At 41.6% G+C, this 19,219-nt stretch overlaps 1 protein-coding gene across 6 annotated transcripts in view; it reads left to right on the top strand.

Moving 5' to 3' along the window:
• The window catches only part of AFF1 (ALF transcription elongation factor 1), a 146,049-nt gene that overhangs the window by 36,384 nt on the left and 90,446 nt on the right, over nt 1-19,219 (top strand). For all 6 annotated transcript variants that reach the window (XR_013555213.2, XR_013555214.2, XR_013555212.2 and 3 more), the window contains exons 2-3: nt 1,024-1,144; nt 1,557-2,477. Coding sequence is in view for 3 of the 6 variants with exons in the window: in XM_060654671.3 (XP_060510654.1) it covers nt 1,024-1,144; nt 1,557-2,477 (1,042 nt within the window). In the remaining 3 variants the exon portion in view is untranslated. The remainder of the gene's footprint in view (nt 1-1,023; nt 1,145-1,556; nt 2,478-19,219) is intronic.

A 19,219-nucleotide genomic window follows, 5' to 3' on the forward strand; every position in this document is an offset into this window, starting at 1 on the left:
ATGGGGGCGAGTTTCTAAAGGTATATATTGTCTTGGCAAGACAATTGAAACATTTCCTACTTATTTATTTACATAATGTTGAGGGAAAGGATTCAGCAGATACCCTAGAAGGAAGTGTTTTGAGGACAAAAGTTGGCTTATAGTTCTTATTTTCGTTATTCTCATACATCACCTTGTGGGGGGTCGAGAGGGTGTGGCCTGTGTTGCCCACCTGAGGCAAGCCCACTTTTGGTTTATATGCTGGCTAAAACTGCACTCTTGTTGGTTTCCATCTCTGCAATTTATTTGTCAGTGAATGCATTTATAACTCCTTTGGTTCCAGGGCTGATGATTTAGGATGTATTTTTATGTGGTTTAAAAGGATGTAGGATATAGTTTTATGTGGTTTAGGGCAAGCAGATTATCAGACTTCTCGGTAGGTAGAGATGACATCTACAATTGGATTTTCCCATCCTTGACGTTTGAAATGAGAAATAAAAATTATCTTTTCGGATTTACATGCCAAGACACTCCCAGTAGAATAAGCTGAGAATAAAGTAAATGCTGTTTGGGGTGGTTGGTAATCTTTTAATTATGAAATAAGCCTTTTGATTTTAATCTTCCAGAATGTATAATACTGATCCAGGAAAACAGCCTTTTTAAAGTTCACATCCTGCTGACTCCTTCAGATGAAAAGCTTCTACCTCTACCCCATATTTTGCAAGCGAAAGTAAAAATATCATTAATCTTGTCTCTCTTCCATGACTGCCTATAAAAGACTGTTCAGTTTGGAATCAGTCCTGAGCCATGAAGGCAGTATTCCAGAGTGAATGCTTAGGTTTCTGGAGCCAGGACCCACAGCTGGAGGTTCACAGCCTTAATCCAAGAGTGGGTTGAGGGGACTTAGGCTTTCTTGAAAACATCTCCCTTGTCATACCTTCTTGTTGACCTATCCTGGCCTCCTTCACACATCTACATATGCACAGCAAAACTTTGGACATGATAAATTTTATTGTTTTTGTTCTTTTGTGGCATCTGAAACAGCTTGTACAATGAAGACAGAAATCTGCTTCGAATTAGAGAGAAGGAAAGACGCAACCAGGAAGCTCACCAAGAGAAAGAGGCATTTCCTGAAAAGATCCCCCTTTTTGGAGAGCCCTACAAGGTATTTATTGAATACTAGAAAGTCTGATTTATCACCGTATTTAACTCTGCATTGAAAATGAGTTTGAACAAGGGTCACAAACGTGAAAATAAAACAACTTATCTTAGGTTGGTTTTGAAAACAAACTATGAAAATTCTCTGAACATTGTTGTGCAAATTACCAAAGTTTATAGTCTTTTGTAATGTCAGTCTCTTGTCTTTAGTAATATTTGTCCATGACAGGCTTCTCAACAGGGGAACTGAGTTTAAATTTCATGTTACGTTTCCTGTCACATTAAATTGAAGTTTTGTGGGTTTTTTTCCCCTTTTAAATGGTATTATGTAACATTGTTTATTAAATAGTGGTTTTCCTTAGTTTTTGTTTTGTTTTTTTTTTTTCTGGTATCTAACTCTGCTGTCTTTCCTTTTTCAGACAGAAAAAGGTGATGAGCTATCCAGTCGAATACAGAACATGTTGGGAAACTATGAAGAAGTGAAGGAGTTCCTCAGTACCAAGTCCCACCCTCATCGCTTGGATGCTTCTGAAAATAGGTTGGGAAAGCCAAGATATCCTTCATTTCCTGAGAAGGGGAGCAGCATTCCACCCCACCCCTTCCACACCAGTGCCCACCACCAGCCTATTAACACTCCTGCCTCCGGACCACTTCCTGTTGGTAACAATAGCCACAATCCAAAGATGGCACAGCCAAGAATGGAACCAATGTCAAATCCTCATGTCAGAGGCTATGGCCCACCAGACAGCCAGCACCTGACCCAAGATCGCCTCGGTCAGGAGGGGTGTGGCTCTGCTCATCACAAAAAAGGTGACCGCAGAGGTGATGGAGACCGCTGTGCTTTGGTGACAGACTCTGTTCCAGAGAGGGAGCTCTCTCCCTTGCTCTCCTTGCCTTCCCCAGTGGCCCCCTTGTCACCTGTACATTCCAACCATCAGACTCTTCCCAGGACACAAGGAAGCAACAAGGTTCACAGCAGTAACAGTAACAATAAAGGCTATTGCCCGGCCAAATCTCCCAAAGACCTAGTGGTCAAGGTCCATGATAAAGAGACCCCTCAAGACAGTTTAGTGGCAGTTGCCAGCCTTGGGGTAGCCCCTCCCCAGCCACCTTCTCAGACTTTCCCCCCACCTTCCCTCCCCTCAAAAACTGTGGCAATGCAGCAGAAGCCCACGGCTTATGTCCGGCCCATGGATGGTCAAGATCAGGCTCCAAGTGAGTCTCCTGAACTGAAACCACTGCCGGAGGACTACCGGCAGCAGACCTTTGAAAAAACAGACTTAAAAGTGCCTGCGAAAGCCAAGCTCACCAAGCTGAAGATGCCTTCTCAGTCGGTTGAGGTGAGTGAAATTTTGTATCTGGGACAATTCTAGTGTGAAGGAAAATTTGAGATGGAAGGTTCTGGAGAATTGGGGGCATGGGTGTCAATGGCTTTTGGGTTGTGAGACTCCTTTTTGGCTTTGGGATCATGTTGACCCAAGAGAACTCAGGTCTGAGCTAAATTGCTGATGACGGATACTGAAATGTGATTTTCAGGAAGGTCTTTAAAAAAGTACTTTTATTGGGCCATAACTTATATGCTGTAAAATATAGAGATCATGAGTACCGTTCGCTCCGTTTTATAATCTACAACCCAATCACGGTATTTATCATAAGAAATTTTCAGGAAGGTTTTGAGCTATTGTTTTTGTTTGTTTGGGGGAACACTGACTTCTTTAACATTGTAGAGCAAAAAAAAAAAGTTAAGACTTCCTCTACCCCAGTTAGTTTTTCTGAGATCTAAACCATACAAAAGTGAAAGTAAGAGGTTAAAATGTTGAAGGCAAAGTATTTCTAAAGATTATAAAGATTTCCCTGTAAATTATAAGAAACTCTGAAACTGAAGTTCTGTTTTATTTACCACCTAAAAAAGGAGTGGGGGTATGGTGGCCTCTCATTTGAAAGTGAGTCACAAATATAATGCAGAATGTTTTTCAACTCTGGCTTTTTCAAGTAACCAAAATACTTTATCTTTTTAAACAAAGAAGAAATTCCTTTTTCTGCTCCTTTGTAAATGGCAGCATTGTGTTTGAATGAAGAGAATCAGAGCACACATCTTATCACTGGAATTCTAAATTAGCACCAGTTAGTTACTCCAAAATTCAGATTAGTAGTGCAAAGTGAAATGTTTGAAGTGAATTTGTCTTGAAGCTTATCTGTTAAGGTAATGTCCTTGGTTTAGTCACATCTATTGTATAAACATTCTAATTTGCATATCCATTGCTCAAAGGCTTTTGTGGGCACCCAGATATCAGTCTTACCTAGTGCTAGAAGGTAAAATTCCTTAAGGTTTAAAAACAAAACCAAAACAGACTCCAGGATGCTTAACTGGAAAGATAACCCTTATCTTGAAGAAGGAAAATCTGTTCCTCTGGGGTGTCAGCTTTTGGTTTAAAGAGGTTATGGCTCCATCCACAGTCAGCTGTTGAGATGGAGTGTCTCTGGATGTTTTCACCATGTGACTTATTTGGAGGCTGAGGAAAAATGGGAAAGCGGGAGGAAAACAAGTGGTAGAAATGGCCAAAATGGCAGAACTCATAACTCCCATAAGTTATGAAAATTCACTGTAATGATATTTACTAAACATTGTGTGCTGGGCTAGGGGGAGAGGTAGGCAGCAAATTAAGTTAGAGTGAAATGAAGTGAGATCTTCCCTCACAATGGTCAGTCAGCCAGCCTGCCTTATAATTCAGACAGTAAAGAATTTAGTGGGATTTTCTTTGCCTTATTTATCAAATAACTGTTTTCCTAGTTTAAAAAACAGATAAGGGGGAAATTTAAACATATTCTCTTTAAAAACAAAAAACCATGCCACTAAAAATTGCTTTAAAACAAGTTTAAGGCAAATTAGCAAATATTTGCATTGTCTGCCAAATGCTCCACCATATGCTTAAGCGCAGGGTGGGATGCCAGGCAAGTATTGGTGCTGCCCCAGGAGAGATGACAGTCTAGTGTGTACATCAGCCTCCACACATGAAACAGTTAGAGGTCAGTGGAGTCCAAACTATCTACTACTTGGTTCCTAGGAGAAAGTTTCAAGTGGCCCTCATAAAGCGGTGAACCTAGGTAAATTGAACCAATGGGATTTCTAATAGACCTTCCAGGGGAGAGAATCCTAGTCAACTTTTTGCTTTCTTGGTGAAGAAAAGATAAGCCAAGTTGAGATTTCTCCAAGGTCTCAAAGCTCCTCAGATGTAATATGTTAGGCCATAGGACCATGCTAGATGGCCCTGGAATATTTTCTGAATGGATATTTGAAAGGAACAAAATCCTCTATAGGTTTGGTGATTGGAGCATGGAGTTTTCTTGGCCCAAGGTCATCTGCTGTCAACAGTTTGAGCAGATGTGAACCTTTCATCTTGGGCCTGTGCTGTGTTCCCAGTTAGCATTCATTTTAACATGGTGGTGGCTCCGGCTAGTTTCTGCTCAGGGTTCTCGGGCTGCTGGCAGCTGTGGTGCCGACTGCCTTGAGCCCCTGGAGATGGAGGGCTCAGGGCAGCCTATGTGAAGGGGGGGATTCAGAGTTAAGCTCTTGGAATGAAGGGGGAATAAATCTGGAAAGCAGGGGTATTAGTGTTATCTGTCTAGGTTTCAGATCTGTTTAGCTCTTTTATCTAATATCTCACATTTCATAGATTTAACATTAACTTCACACACCTGATAAAATGGGTATTTTTAAATATTTTTTTAAAAGTGTAGGTTGAATTTGAGGCACCTGGGTGGCTCAGTTGGTTAAGCAGCCGACTCTGTCTCTTTTTTTTAATTTGAAATCAGTCTTATTTTATTTTATATTTTATTTTATTTTTTAATGTTTATTTTTTAAATTTACCTCCAAATTAGTTAGCATATAGTACAACACTGATTTCAGGAGTAGATTTCTTAATGCCCCTTTCCCATTTAGCCCATCCCCCCTCACACAAGCCCTCCAGAAACCCTCTGTTTGTTCTCCATATTTGAGTCTCTTACGTTTTATCCTCCTCCCTGTTTTTATATTATTTTTGTGTTCCTTTCCCTTACATTCATCTGTTTTGTCTCTTAAAGTCCTCATATGAGTGAAGTCATAAGATACTTGTCTTTCTCTGACTAATTTCGCTCAGCATCATACCTTCCAGTTCCATCCACGTAGTTGCAAATGGCAAGATTTCATTCTTTTTGATTGCCGAGTAAAACTCCATTGTATATTTATACCACATCTTCTTTATCCATTCATCCATCGATGGACATTTGGGCTGTTTCCATACTTTGGCCTTTGTTGATAGTGCTGCTGTAAACATGGGGGAGCATGTGCCCCTTTGAAACAGCACACCTGTATCCCTTGGATAAACACCTAGTAGTGCAATTGCTGGGTTGTAGGGTAGTTCTATTTTTAGGTTTTTGAGGAACCTCCATACTGTTTTCCAGAGTGGCTGCACCAGCTTGCATTCCCACCAGCAGTGCAAAAGAGATCCTCTTTCCCTGCATCCTCGCCAATATCTGTTGTTGCCTGAGTTGTTAATGTTAGCTATTCTGGCAGGTGTGAGGTGGTATCTCATTGTGGTTTTGATTTGTATTTCCCTGATGATGAATGATGTTCAGCATTTTTTCATGTGTCAGTTGGCCATCTGGATGTCTTCGTTGGAGAAGTGTCTATTCATGTCTTGTTCCCATTTCTTCACTGGATTATTTGTTTTTTGGGGTGTTGAGTTTGATGTGTTCTTTATAGATTTTGGATACTAACCCTTTATCCGGTATGTCGTTTGCAAATACATTCTCCCATTCGGTTGGTTGCCTTTTAGTTTTGCTGATTGTTTCCTTTGCTGTGCAGAAGCTTTTTATTTTGATGAGGTCCCAATAGTTCATTTTTGTTTTTGTTTCCCTTGCCTCTTGAGATGTGTTAAATAAGAAGTTGCTGCGGCCAAGATCAAAGAGGTTTTGCCTGCTTTCTCCTCAAGGATTTTGATGGCTTCCTCTCTTACATTTAGGTCTTTCATCCATTTTGAGTTTATTTTTGTGTGTGGTGCAAGCAAGTGGTACAGGTTCATTCTTCTGCATGTTGCTGTCCAGTTTTCCCAGCACCACTTGCTGAAGAAACTGTCTTTATTCCATTGGATATTCTTTCCTGCTTTGTCAAAGATTAGTTGGCCATACGTTTGTGCGTCCATTTCTGGGTTCTCTATTCTGTTGCATTGATCTGCGTGTCTGTTTTTGTGCCAAGGCAGCCGATTCTTGATCTTGGCTCAGGTCATGATCTCACAGATTGTGGGATTGTGAGATTGTGAGATTGAGCTCTGCATGGGGCGCTGCACTGACGAGAGTCTGCTTGGGATTCTCTGTCTCTTTTTCTCTTTGCCCCTTCCCGTCTCTCTCCCTCTCCTTGAAATAAATGTTAAAAAGTATAGGTTGGGTTAAAGTATCAAATTTTAATATTCTCACGAATCAAAGGGAAGCATAGAGATGGGACGTCAGAGAAAGCAGGGAATTAGCCCCAGAGCAGTTAAACTCTGAATTTAGGACCAGAATATTAGCAATTATCTTCGGCTGTTTGTGGCATTGGAGCAGAAGGATAGAGAAAGGGGATAGAGGAAATCGGCTGTTGGTGCCCCTTCGAGAAGGGGTATGGGGGTAGCTAAGTGGTTTTCCTTTATTTGCTTAATTTGTCCTAAGGCAAGTCAGAAGAGGTTTTCTTTCCTGGCTTTTTGAGTGTGAGGGTTTTGCGGTTTGTTTGTTCATCTCCACCCCTTTCCCCGTGGCTTCCACGAAACAGTATTTTTTAAAAATGAACCAAATTGGGAAAATCCTCTTGTCTGCTTGGCTCTCTTTCATTCTCAAGCCACGTACATATGAATTCCTTACACAGTCCTTTCCTTTTGTGGGAGATGAACATGGTTTGTACATTTTAGTTGTTTCTCCTAAAAAATGGTATTCTTCTCTGGAATAAATCATCTTCATAGTTAAAACTTAGTCTTTCCTGGGGCGCCTGGGTGGCTCAGTCGGTTGAGCGTCCGACTTCAGCTTAGGTCACGATCTCACAGTCCATGAGTTCGAGCCCCGCGTCGGGCTCTGGGCTGCTGGCTCGGAGCCTGGAGCCTGCTTCCGATTCTGTGTCTGCCTCTCTCTCTGCCCCTCCCCCATTCATGCTCTGTCTCTCTCTGTCTCAAAAATAAATAAACTTAAAAAAAAAAAGTTTTTCCTAAAATCTACAGGAAAGAAAGTGATCAGCAGGTCAATATTATGACCACCTAGAGGCCTGGCTCACAAAAATCTGCACTTGGTCTTTCTGGGGCGTGTTAGTTCTTCTGTATCAGCTGGGAGATGTGTAGTGGCGTGAAGTGATCCGTGAGGGTACAGCCAGGCCTCAGCGATCTTACATGGGTGCCTTCCAGGTGTAGAGTCGCCCCATTGGAGATGGACCTGCCCAAATGGAAGGCTGAGGTTCCTCGCTGTCTCCCCTTTCTGCCTAAAGATAACAAACGGATGTGAGAGAGGAGCTGTGGTATTTCTGTGTTGTGCTTCGGAGCATGGACCCTGAGAGAGGGAGAGACGGAGGGGAAGGGAGGGAGAGAGAGTTAGATACAGGATTTAGGAAATAGATGTTTTATTGAAACAGACAAATGGAATATGCTGAGATGGGAATTTTAAATATATTGGATTTAGAATATTAGACTTGTGAAGCTAAACATACAGCCCTTTCATTTGGTAGGAAGGCCTAGGCAGGTGAAATCACTTGATTTTGCCAAGATTTATTATAATTAGTAACAGAGCCAGAGCTAGCACCCTCAGTACTGTGATCTTTCTACTTCTGCTTGTTAAGTAGGAATGGATACCACTGGACCATCTTGAGCATAACAGTGATAAATCTTTCTTTTAAAAAAAAATAATAATAATTCTGGTTTCTGGGTGGAAAAAGGCTTGAAGGGGCAAGGGTTGAAGCAGGGAGACCAGTTAGGGGCTGAGAAATGATGATGGCTTAGAGTAGGATGATAAGAGTGGGCTTGGTGCACACTGGGCAGATTTCTGGATGTTTTTGACCGGGAACTGGTAGGGCTTTGATTGGTTAGAGATGGGAATGAGACTGAGGTGAGGGAAAGTGAGGCATCAAGGATTTTTTTTTTTTTTTTTTTTTTTAACTTGATAGGTGTGGATGCTGGGATGATAGCTGCTACTGAGGTGGAGTTGATCTTGGTGTAGCAAGTTTGGAGGGAAAGGCAAGAGGTCTGAGTAGATCAAATACCTAGCTTGAGATGCTGTTATTTGTCCAGGTAGACTCGACAAGTCTCTGAGACCGGCTTAGAGAAACTGTTAACACTGGAAATGATAACTTTGGTCTGTGTTTGCATACAGTAGGGATTTAAAGCTTTGGGACTGGACTGCCTGAGAAGTCCCTGAATCAAGCCCTTCCTGGCTCAGCTTACCTGTGGCTAGGGGCAAGTGGGTGGGAAGAAATGAGGGTGGCTTCATCTTCAGAAGCAAAAACTGAAGATCATTCTGGGAACTTGAGAATCTGCTTATAAAAGAGTAGAAATGAGAGGTTTCCATTTTTTTTTTTTCTTTTTCACTTAGAGTTTGAAGTGTACATGTAAATGGTACAATTATCTTAATTTACTTATTGGTATCTAGCAGAATTTAGTATCAGTTTAAATTTGCTACTGCTTCTATCTCCTTATGTGGTCCCATGCCATACCCCTCCAGATAAATTTGATTTTGAGTCCTAATGGTCTCTGATTACCTTGTGGCCTCTTAGGGCATCAGTGAGGGATGATTTATATTACCAAATGCTCCTAACTAATTTCCAAAACCCAGGTGTCACCTGCAGCTGTCAATGCCATTTTGGATCACCTTGATTCATGGCAACTCTTAAACTGAATCTTCCATTTTCAGCCTAACAGTGTGAGTTGGTCCATGGTGGAAAACTCTGTGATAGTGGTTTCACTTTACATTCGTTTGTACAGTCTTTCCTTCTTCCATATTTAGTTCTCTTATTATCTTAAAGTTGAAAAGAGCAACTTCCCTATTACACAATGATGTAACCCTTCAGGCAGTTCACTTTTGGTGTGTCGATGGTATGTGTCCTGCTGATAAAACACTCTTGTAGAGTTAAGAAGCACACCCTCTCCCCTATACACCATGAATTCTCCAACTTCTAACTAAAATATCTAGGGCACCTGCTATGTGCCAGGTGTAGTGCTGGGGATGGGGTTACAATGGTGGGCCAAACAGATGGTTCTGGTCCTCTTGGACCTTAACTGTCTAATTGGGAACTGACATTCAAGTAACCACTCAGATTAAGTTGTAAGAACTTTGGCCAGCACTATAAAGGTATCCACAGATGATTTATTATAAGAAGGATAAAGGGGGACTGCAGTTTAGAATGCAGGAGCTAAGAGAAGAATTCACACAAGACCTGAATAGTGAGTAAAAAGAGGGAAAAAAGTGAGGGATTGTCCTAGTCTGATTGGGCTGCTGTGAACAAAATATCACAGACTGGGTGGCTTATAAACAACAGAAACTTCTCACAGTTCTGAAAGGTGGAAGTCCAAGATCAAGGCAGTAGCATGACCACAGTCTCAAGACCTTCTTCCTAGTTCCCTGTTGACATCTTCTCACTGTATCCTCACTTAGTGTAAGGGGCAGGGATCTCCGTGTAACTTCTTTTGTAAGGCACTAATCCCATTTTTGAGGGCTCTACCGTTATGACTTAACCATCTCCCAAAGGCTCCACCTCTTACTGTCCTCACCTATGGGGTGTCAACATGAATTTAGGATTTCCACATGAATTTGGGGGGCACATGACCATTCAGACCATAGCAGATGTGCCAGGGGTCAGGGAGCATCAATATTCCAGGAAGAGGGAACAGCATGTGCCCCTGGCTTATGCCACGTGATGTGTGGAGACTGTTACAAGTCCTCTTGGGTTAGAAGCCCACTACTGTCGATCAAAGAGAATTTTTACATTCATTCTGAGACGTGGCAACACAGCAGAATCACCTGGGGGAAGCCTGCTAAAGATACAACTTGTTCAAAATTCCTTTGCTCCAGGAGATTGATTCAGCAGGTATACAGGTAGGCTCAAGAATCTGTATCTTTGATTTTCATGAGGTTTGTTCTAGGGTCTAGAAATGAAAACTGCAGCAGAAGAGCTGAAATGGACCCCAGCAGGGTTAAAAGAGTGCCCTCTTCTCAGCGGTCCCTGTCTCCCATGTGGGCCTCAGGCTAAAAGATCCTGCTGAATTGGTGGGGCTTTTCCTGTCCAGAAGGAAATGAGAGCAGCCTCAGGGAAGAAAAAGGAGTAGGACCCCAAAGACTCCACTTTGTTGTGCATCAACACTCGCAAGCTTGTGGGCAAAGATTCTGATGCAACCTTATCTAGTTTTCCTCAGTTTTCTAAAGATGTTTTTATTACAGTAACAGTAATTTAATAGCAAATTAGATTCCAGGAGCTAGTGCTCAGTGAACTTGGGCAGACCTGCCCTACTTAAATGTTTATGTTAAGAAAATGATAACAAAGCAGAAAGGTCATCTGTGTACACAACTCCCTGATGATGCCTGCAGCAGAATACTTCCTATCTTAGGAGAAATACTGAATAGTAACCAACCTGGATCTGCTTAGACACTGGCTAAAATTTAGAGCCCCCAAATAACTAAATAAAGAAGTGAAAAAGTAGTAGCAAGTGACTGATGGAAATTTTAGAGCAGAAGCTACAGACAGACAGCCTGAGCACTAGACAGGGCCTGTAGACGATTTTGTTTTGCTTCTGTAATGTGTGTATTTTTTTAGGGTTTGGGGGTTCCCCCCCCCCCCACCGCCCGGCCTTTGAGCCAATATTTACAAACTGGAGAAAATCAGATTTTCAATTTCACCATTAGAGCTGAGTAGAAGCTTCCGCCTTTAATGTCCTGATCCTGGTAGTTGTTTTTGAGTTTGAAGAAACACTTTAAACTTTGAAGGAAACATTCTAAGTAATAAAAGCAAGACATTTTTGAAAAGTTCAAAAATTACTAGAAATGAGTTAGTGTGAATAATAGAATTACTTATAGTAGGCGAAGAAGCAAGCCTACAATTGAACCTTGAAAATCTTTTTGGGTGGTATTAATTGGAGTTGTTTTCTTTGTACGTTTTATGTTCTCTTCCTTCTCAAAACGCCAGAAGTACATTTGGTACCAGGATAAGAAATTCCTGTTCCTCCTTGTTGTTTTCACACTTGAGATGTTTGTGGAGAGTTATTGGATCCCCCATGGGTCCCTCACATTGTGCCTTTGCCAAAATGGAGACATTCATCTCTTTAGAAGCTTTCCAGGCCGTGTGCTCTCCCAGGCCCTCATGTAGCCACCGGAGTCGTTTCAGCTCTTGTCTAGATTAATTGTGATTTATTTTGAGCCAACTGATAATCTTCAGGGACAGAAAACCCAAAGGAGAGTTTTGTTGATGAGTGAGTTTTAGTAGTTTTGATTTTGGTTGTTTTGATGGGAGTGACCATTACTAATGGGATATTTAAGCAGAAGTCCTTTTAAGAGAGAATCCTGGTTCCTGTTATCATAACAAGTTTATTTTTTGGCCTTGTATTTCTCCTCTCCAGTTGCCAAGATCTGTTTGAAAATCGTTATTTTCCGAGGTTAACTTTGCTGCGTGTTCACATTTTCCAAGAACTTTAGAAGCAGCTATTTTTACACTGATGCTGTTTCTTTAATTGTTGAAATCACTAGGTTGACAGTTTTTTCCCCCATAGAGGTTCAGGGTCCACACACACCATTAGTTTTCTCTTGAACTTCATTTCATTCCCTATTTAAGCTTGGCCTACTTTCTCTCTGCATATTTTCCCCCTAACCCTGTGGTAATTTGTCAAGCCTGCTCTAATCTCCTTAATCCTTTGGTTGAAGGGTTTTGAGATTTAATGTTTTAATCTGGGGGCCTCAGTATTTAAGTAATTAGAGGTCCTATTTCTAGCTCTGTCCCTTAGATAACTCACCTTAGGTTTTTTGTTGTTGTTGTTGTTGTTCCAATTTACAAATAGTAGAACTCTGAAAATATATATTGGACAAGAATTTGAAGCTTGAATTGAACTACATGAATTAAGAAAAGAAAGCATTCCGTATTCAAATTTCCTGTAGTTACAAACTCAAGCTTTATAGATGCTCCTTTTCCTTACAGCCAATTCTTAAAAAATCTTCTGCCTCAAAGCAAATATTTGCTAGTGCATTGTAGGGAAAAAGAATTTTTTTTTTTTTAACAGATTTTGGTGCTGTAGAGTTTCTTATGTTGCTTCCAACATTTTTTCATACTTGAGAACATGTGAATTTGTAAAAAAAATTCTTTTTTTCCCTGGTATCAAATAATCTAGACATTCTTTAAAAATGTTAAAAATTCTTTTCCTGTCAAGAACAGTTTGGTCAGAAAGTATTCACATTGTTACATTCTAGGTTTCCGCCTTTTTAGGCAACAAGTATTTGAACACCTACTAGATATAAAGGGAGCTAATGGGAGAGAAAGACATTGACACAATACATTTATTATATAGTGCAAAAAAAATAACAAAGTATCATCTGGTTGAAAAAGGTAGTGTGGAACCACTAATTACAGTCTTAAAGAGCTCACACTGTTTTCTTGTTTATGGTGGGACCAGTTCTGAATGCTTTATGTGCATTAACTCATTTAATCCTTGCAACTATCCCCATGTGGTAGGCACTATTATTATTGCAGTTTTATTGAGAGACTCAGAGTTAGAGAGATTCAGTTGTCCAGGCTTACCCGGCCTTAAGTGCTGGCTCTGGAATCCAGATCTAAGTAGCCTGGCTTGAGTCCACACTCTTAACTCTGACCCCTATATTAAGTTGCCTTTCAAAAGAGGAAGCTGCACATTCTTTTAGAGTTGACTTTTGTAGCACTTTGGGTTTTGGGTATTGGCAAAAGTGCATTCCAGGCTCAAGTACTCAGGGGAGAAGAAACATGGAGGCAAGACACAGTGAGGAGCCCAGCAAGAATGTCTGGGCCTGTGGTTCAAGGAGATTGGGTAGAGACAGAGCAGAGCAATGGGGAGATGAGGAATGGGGCCAGTATGTGAAATTCTTTAGTTCCTTACTGAGTACTTTATCCAAGAACTGGTGGTTAATAAAAAGGAGAAATTACTTTGGGTTGATGGCAGACACTTCAGCATGGTGTTACAATTCTGTGAGACCTTGGGCAGGGAAATTGACCTGGCTGTGTTGTTAGTAACAGGGCTACTAGATTGAGGGTAGTCCATATGAAATGCTTAGAACGGTACTTGGTACATAGTAAAAGCTCAATGAGCGGTAGTTGGAGCAGTTAGAGTTAAAATTTGAACTAGGCTTCAGGGGAAAAGGTAGAATTTGGACATGAGGAGTTGGTGTTGTTGGGAAGGTAGAAAGTCTCTGAACCCATTCTTGTTAATTGGTGTATACTTTAGAAACGTAGGTGGGGATGCCTGGGTGGCTCAGCTGCTTGAGTGTCTGACTTCAGCTCCGGTCATGATCTAGCGGTTCACGAGTTCGAGTCCCGCATCGGGCTCTGTGCAAACAGCTCCGAGCCTGGAGGCTACTTCCAATTTTTGTGTTTACCTCTCTCTCTCTGCCCCTTCCCTGCTCGTGCTCTCTGTCTCAAAAATAAACAAACATAAAACAAATTTAAAAAGAAATGTAGGTAGAATCAGATCATGGGAACCAGGAATTCCCAGTTAAGATGCTAGGTGAATAAAACCCTAAAATTTTGGTGTACGAGTGTTAAAAATAAACTAACGAAGAGCCTAGGGGGAAAGACGGCACTTGCTTAGGGTTTATCAAGAACTGTTTAAAGAACTGACTTGCTGAGGTGAAGGCCCCACTGCCGGGCCCTGCCTGATAGCACAGGGGTTTGCACTTGCTCCTGTAGAGCAGATTCCATAGCTTGCCAATTCCTGGTGTAAATGTTTCCCTTTATAAAAACGTCTGTGCTTGAAAATATTTTACTGCCGCCCCCTCCCCACCCCCTTTTAATTCCAAAGCACTTGCTTATTTGTTTCTCTCTCCATTGTTACAGCAACCTTGTGAGTTAGGGAAGTTGGCACAGATTACCATTTTACATGCCATGGAACTGAGTCTCTAAGGGGGTTAATGATTTAAGCTCCTAAGTGGCAGTGATGGGGGCATGAAACCAGGACCCTTGGCTCCTGTTTCTACCACTGGAAGTGGTTTCTGTGGAGCAATGATCATTTGTGGAACACTTTTATTGGAAGCGTTAAGAACTCTGATTTTCTACATGGCCTTGCCTTCATGTCAGTGCCTGATAAATGCAAATGTTGGGCGATACTATGACTCAGATGAGAGAATGATTAAAACTCAGATTTGCTCATGGTGGCCATGTGGCTTTCTCTGAGGTTTCTACCCTTTAAAGGAGGAGGCCACCAGGAATGAGATCTCTGTTCTCTCCATCTACATTGATTTCCTCCACCCCCACAAAAGTCCATATTTACATCCACCATTTGCCTCTTTCCCTTTGGTCTCAGAGAAGGAGGTGATCTTTCTCTTCTTGCCTTCCACCTGCATACCCTTTTTGGTTACCTTCAGCCTTTCCCTCCTCACTTGCCTCTTTCCTAACAGTCTGTAGTTACATTCAGGCCTTTCCTAGCTTACAGGGCAAAACAAACCTTTTCTCACCCCTGTCTTACTCTAATCACCTCTTTCTTGCTCCCTTCCTAACCAAGGCTCAGGAGAAAGAAGTAGGTAGACGTTCTGTGCCTGCTTCCTTTCCTCCCAGCCAGTCTCTAAACCCTTTGCAGGCTGGCTTGTGCCCCTGTGCTGCCTCCAGTGGATGCCTGATGGTCAGAGTCAAGGAGCACTCTTGAGGCGTAGTAGCCTGCTTGACCTCTCTGGGGCGTTTGACACTGTTGACCACCGCCCTCATTTGGCTGGGTTCGCTCCTACCTCTCCACACATGCTTTAATCCCCTCTGGAGGCTGCCTTTCCCACCGCTTCCCCAAGCTCTTCCTTCAGCCATATTTTCTCCTTCTGTAGCCTTTTCCTGGTAATCTCCTCTGCACATAGATTTCAAATGCTGACACACTTATGACCACCAAATTGATTTTTCTAGCCTAAAGCTCGTAAAAAATTTTTCCAGCTCTAGATCCTTTCATCCAGCTTTTCTTGTTGGTGTTGCACAGGCATTTCAAATTCAGTGGCTCTAAGGGATTTTATCACATTTCCTGTACCTCTTCATACACGCAGAACACTCTCCTCCCTCCTGGTCATCAGTCCCCATTCCTTTCTGTCTCCTGCATTACCCATTTGGCAACCCAGTCCTATGGATATTGCTTTCTAGATATTGTTGAAAGCTTCTTTTCTCTGTTCCTCACTGTCCCATGTCTAGTTCAGGTTTTTGTCTTCTTTCTTGAACTGTTACAGCTTGTTTCTAATCTGCCTTCTTACCCTTTTCCTTCTCTTCAAACTGTCTGCCATATTGTGCACAAGAGAGTGATTCTATTATATGAAAACTGAATCAAGTCACCTCTGGTTTAAATCCTTCAGTACCTCTTTATTGTCCAGGATACAAATCCAGGTGTTTCCAGTTGCCGCCTTCTCTCCCCCGCCCCCACCTCCAGCTGCGCCGCCCCTCCCCCCCCACCCCCCCCATTGCTTTCTCCACCGGACTCTTGCCTGTCACTCCAGGCCTGGGTCGAGGACCCCTGCTGACGCTTCCTTGTCCCCACTCCCACCACCCAGGCCCTGAAAGATGTGATTTTCTCCTCTGTGCTCCTGGTACCCAGACTTCTGGTCTCAGCACTTCTTGGTGTTGTCCTCTGTCTTTCTCCAGGTGCTAAACATTTTGAGGGCAGGATCATGTGTTGCCTTTTCTTCTTTGTCCTTTGTGTTTAGCACAAGTGAGGCAAAAATGGGGATTTTCCTGCTCTGTGCTGAGCTCGAGTTCTTAGTTCACTTGGATCTGCAGTCTGAAAGACAGTCTCTTATAAATGTGGGAGTAATGGGGGTAAACAGTTTGATGCAGGACCATATTTATTATTTAGGATGCTGGGATGGGAAGCAGGTACTTAAGTTCAGCAGTTTTTAAAAGAAATTGTTTGACTTACCATTTTCAGCCTAAGTATTTCCCAGGTCATTTTAGGCATTCTTACATGTGGATTTGAAAATAAGCAGTCGAATCCGATCATCAGGTATTCTTAGTAGAGCTCCAGCCTCCTGATTGCTGTACTTTCAGTATTGAGTTTAGAGATTAATCAGGTGGTTTTATGTACTATAGAATTTGGAAAGTGAAGATTTTTCTGTGTCTGTCATGTATTTGGGTGCTTTCCTCTCTATTAAACAAGACACCAGATTTCCTTTGGTGTATTTTGGGTGTCTTTTTATGTAAGTGGTTACATATGATAAAATTGCTGTTACTCTCAGAGGAATCTCAATTTCAGATATTTTGCCATCGAGTGAATCACTTTTTTGGGAATGAGCCAACCATTTTGGGTAGGGGCATTAACTCTTCTTAGGGCACTTGGGTATCATTAATTGGTATCCTAGTAACTTAAGAATTACTGACCCTGAAAATGCCCGACTGGCAACCTGGGTTTAATTTTCTAGTAAGATTAATTATCATGCAGGAAAGGGTGAGACAGAGACAGCAGGGTTCTTTATGTCCCTTATATTCTCTCAAGATGCCGGTGAACTAGTTGCTACGATGAGGGAAAACACTGGTGTGTTGTTCTGAAACCTAATTGAGTCCTTTATTATGTTATGACTCACCTATAGTTCACAGGTTTATTCCATGCAAGTCATGTAAAATAACTACACTGTGGTTTGTTTTGCTTACTTGGTTCGCATTTCTGGTGATCTGTCAGGCTGCATATGCCAGTCCGCCAAAGCAGGCTTTGGCAGGCACTCGTGCGGCCAACAGGAGACCGTCGCAGAGTGCAGCCGGCAGGCCGCCTTGTACCGTGTCCCCCAGACAGAGGGCCTTTTCAGTCTCTCAGAGGGAACTGAAGATGTCCATAATGTATGTGGCACTGTGCTTAGTATAAAAAGAGATTCATCTCTTCAAAATGAGCGTGTTTCCAAATACCGTGTTCCCCCAAGCCCCCATTTGTGAGAGAAGGCAGCATTAAAGCCAACTTGGGAGAGTGCTCCCCTTTGAAGGGACAGCGTCTTGTATGGTGTACTGATTGAGTTGCCAGCATCTGAAAATTAATATACTTGACATTGAAATCTGGATATTTATTTATTTATTTTTCCGTAGGCATTGGAAACATAGGTTTTGCATTTCTGCAAAGCAACAGTTGGCTGACCTTTAAGGCAAACACGCTGGCTTGTCCCAGTCCTTGCTTGAGCCCTTTGAGTGTCTGTGCTCTCTCTGTGAATTCAAGTATTTCTGTATCCTTGATTGTCCCTCCCTTTGGGCAGATCCAATGGATGAAAACCCAGACGTGCAAAAGACCTATCTTTTCGGAAGGATTTATAGTGAAATGTGTTTAATGGTTCTAGTTGAAGTAAAAAGCAATTGATTTCCAAACTGTTTTGTGTGTGTTTTAAGTAAGCTCTGTGCCCAGTGTGGGGCTTAAATTCAAAAAACCCTGAGACCAGGACGCCCCAGTGGTTTAGTGGGTTGAGCGTCCGACTCTTGATTTTGGCTCAGGTTGTTGGATTTTGGCTCAGGTTGGTTGTTTGGCTCAGGGTTCTGGGACCCAGCCCCATGTCAGGCTCTGCACTGAGTGTGGAGCCTGCTTGGGATCATCTGTCTACCTGTGCCCCTCTTCCTGGAGTGAGCGCTCTCCTGCTCGCTCTCTCTTCCTCTCCAAACAAAAACAAAAAGCCTGAGATCAAGAGTTGCATGCTGTACTGACTGAGCCAGCAAGGAGCCCCTGATTTTCAGACTTTTAAAAGAAATTACGTAAAGTTGGTCCCACTTCTTTATCTTTTGCCCTTGTTTCCAGATATGGAGATGTTTTCTGATAAACCTTTAAATGTGTAGTTCAGACACTTACTCATATTTTAAAGAAAAAAAAAACCCCACAGTGTTAGGCTACTTAACCACTTGTTTTTTGTTTTTAAGTTTGCTACTACCCAAAACCATGGAACGTGGATTCTTATTCTGTTTGTCACCAAATGGAAATGTGCTCACTTAGTTTTCCTAAATGAAGAGGTGGATAGTCATTTCATGCTCTTCTCAGCTCTAAAATATTATGATTCTTTTTAAAAAAGGAGTTGAATTCCTACCAGTTGGATGCTGATGCTGTTTCCTATACTGAGTTCAGTAGCATATTCTCTAAAATCTTTTATTCAGAAATGCTTTTCTTGTTTTTAAAGTGAATAATGGGAAATTGGCTTTCAGCGCCCATTCAGCAAAAAAGAGCTGCATTCCTTTCTTTGATCTTAACAACGTGTATACATGTTTTTATGATATGAACAGCTTTTATTGATTCAAACAGAAAACGTAAGAGAGGAAGGGATACAACAGCTTTGGCTCCTGCGTGGCTCTGGATATTCATCATCTTCCAAAAAGGCTGATCTTAGCAATATTGATCCTGTAGTTTTATGGGCAACTCATGTTGAACTTTCTGTAGAGTACAGGTTTCTATACTTGTACAAATATACACGTATATGTAATTAGTATAGAGTACTATTTAAGAACTGGGGTGTGACTGTTCTGGAGAACTTCTAAGCTATTTTTTTCTTGTTGGATAGGATTTTTTTTCCCCTCTGTCAGTATCATTGCTGAGAAGTTTGATGTGTTAATATTTATAACTAGGGATAAATAATAAATCTATAATAGAACATGCAATCCATGGAACACTGAGAACTTTGGAGTCATTGGAGGGAACAAAGACATACTTTTTAAGTTTTTCTTTTCTTTTTTTTTTTTTTGGTAATCTCGGATTTGTTTGGTTTCTTTTTTTTTTTTTTTTTTTTGGCTAATTATAGATGGGACTTTAGGGCATTATACATAGTGGTTAAGAGCATGAAGTTTTGGATTAAGGAAGACTTGGGTTTGAATCTTTATCTCAAACTAGCTATTAGACCAGGCAAATTACTTAAATACTAAAAATTACTGGTCAAGCCTCCATTTCTTAGCTGTATAACA

The sequence above is a fragment of the Panthera onca genome, chromosome B1 (assembly GCF_046562875.1).
Source record: "Panthera onca isolate mPanOnc1 chromosome B1, mPanOnc1 haplotype 2, whole genome shotgun sequence".
Classification (NCBI taxonomy): domain Eukaryota; kingdom Metazoa; phylum Chordata; class Mammalia; order Carnivora; family Felidae; genus Panthera; species Panthera onca.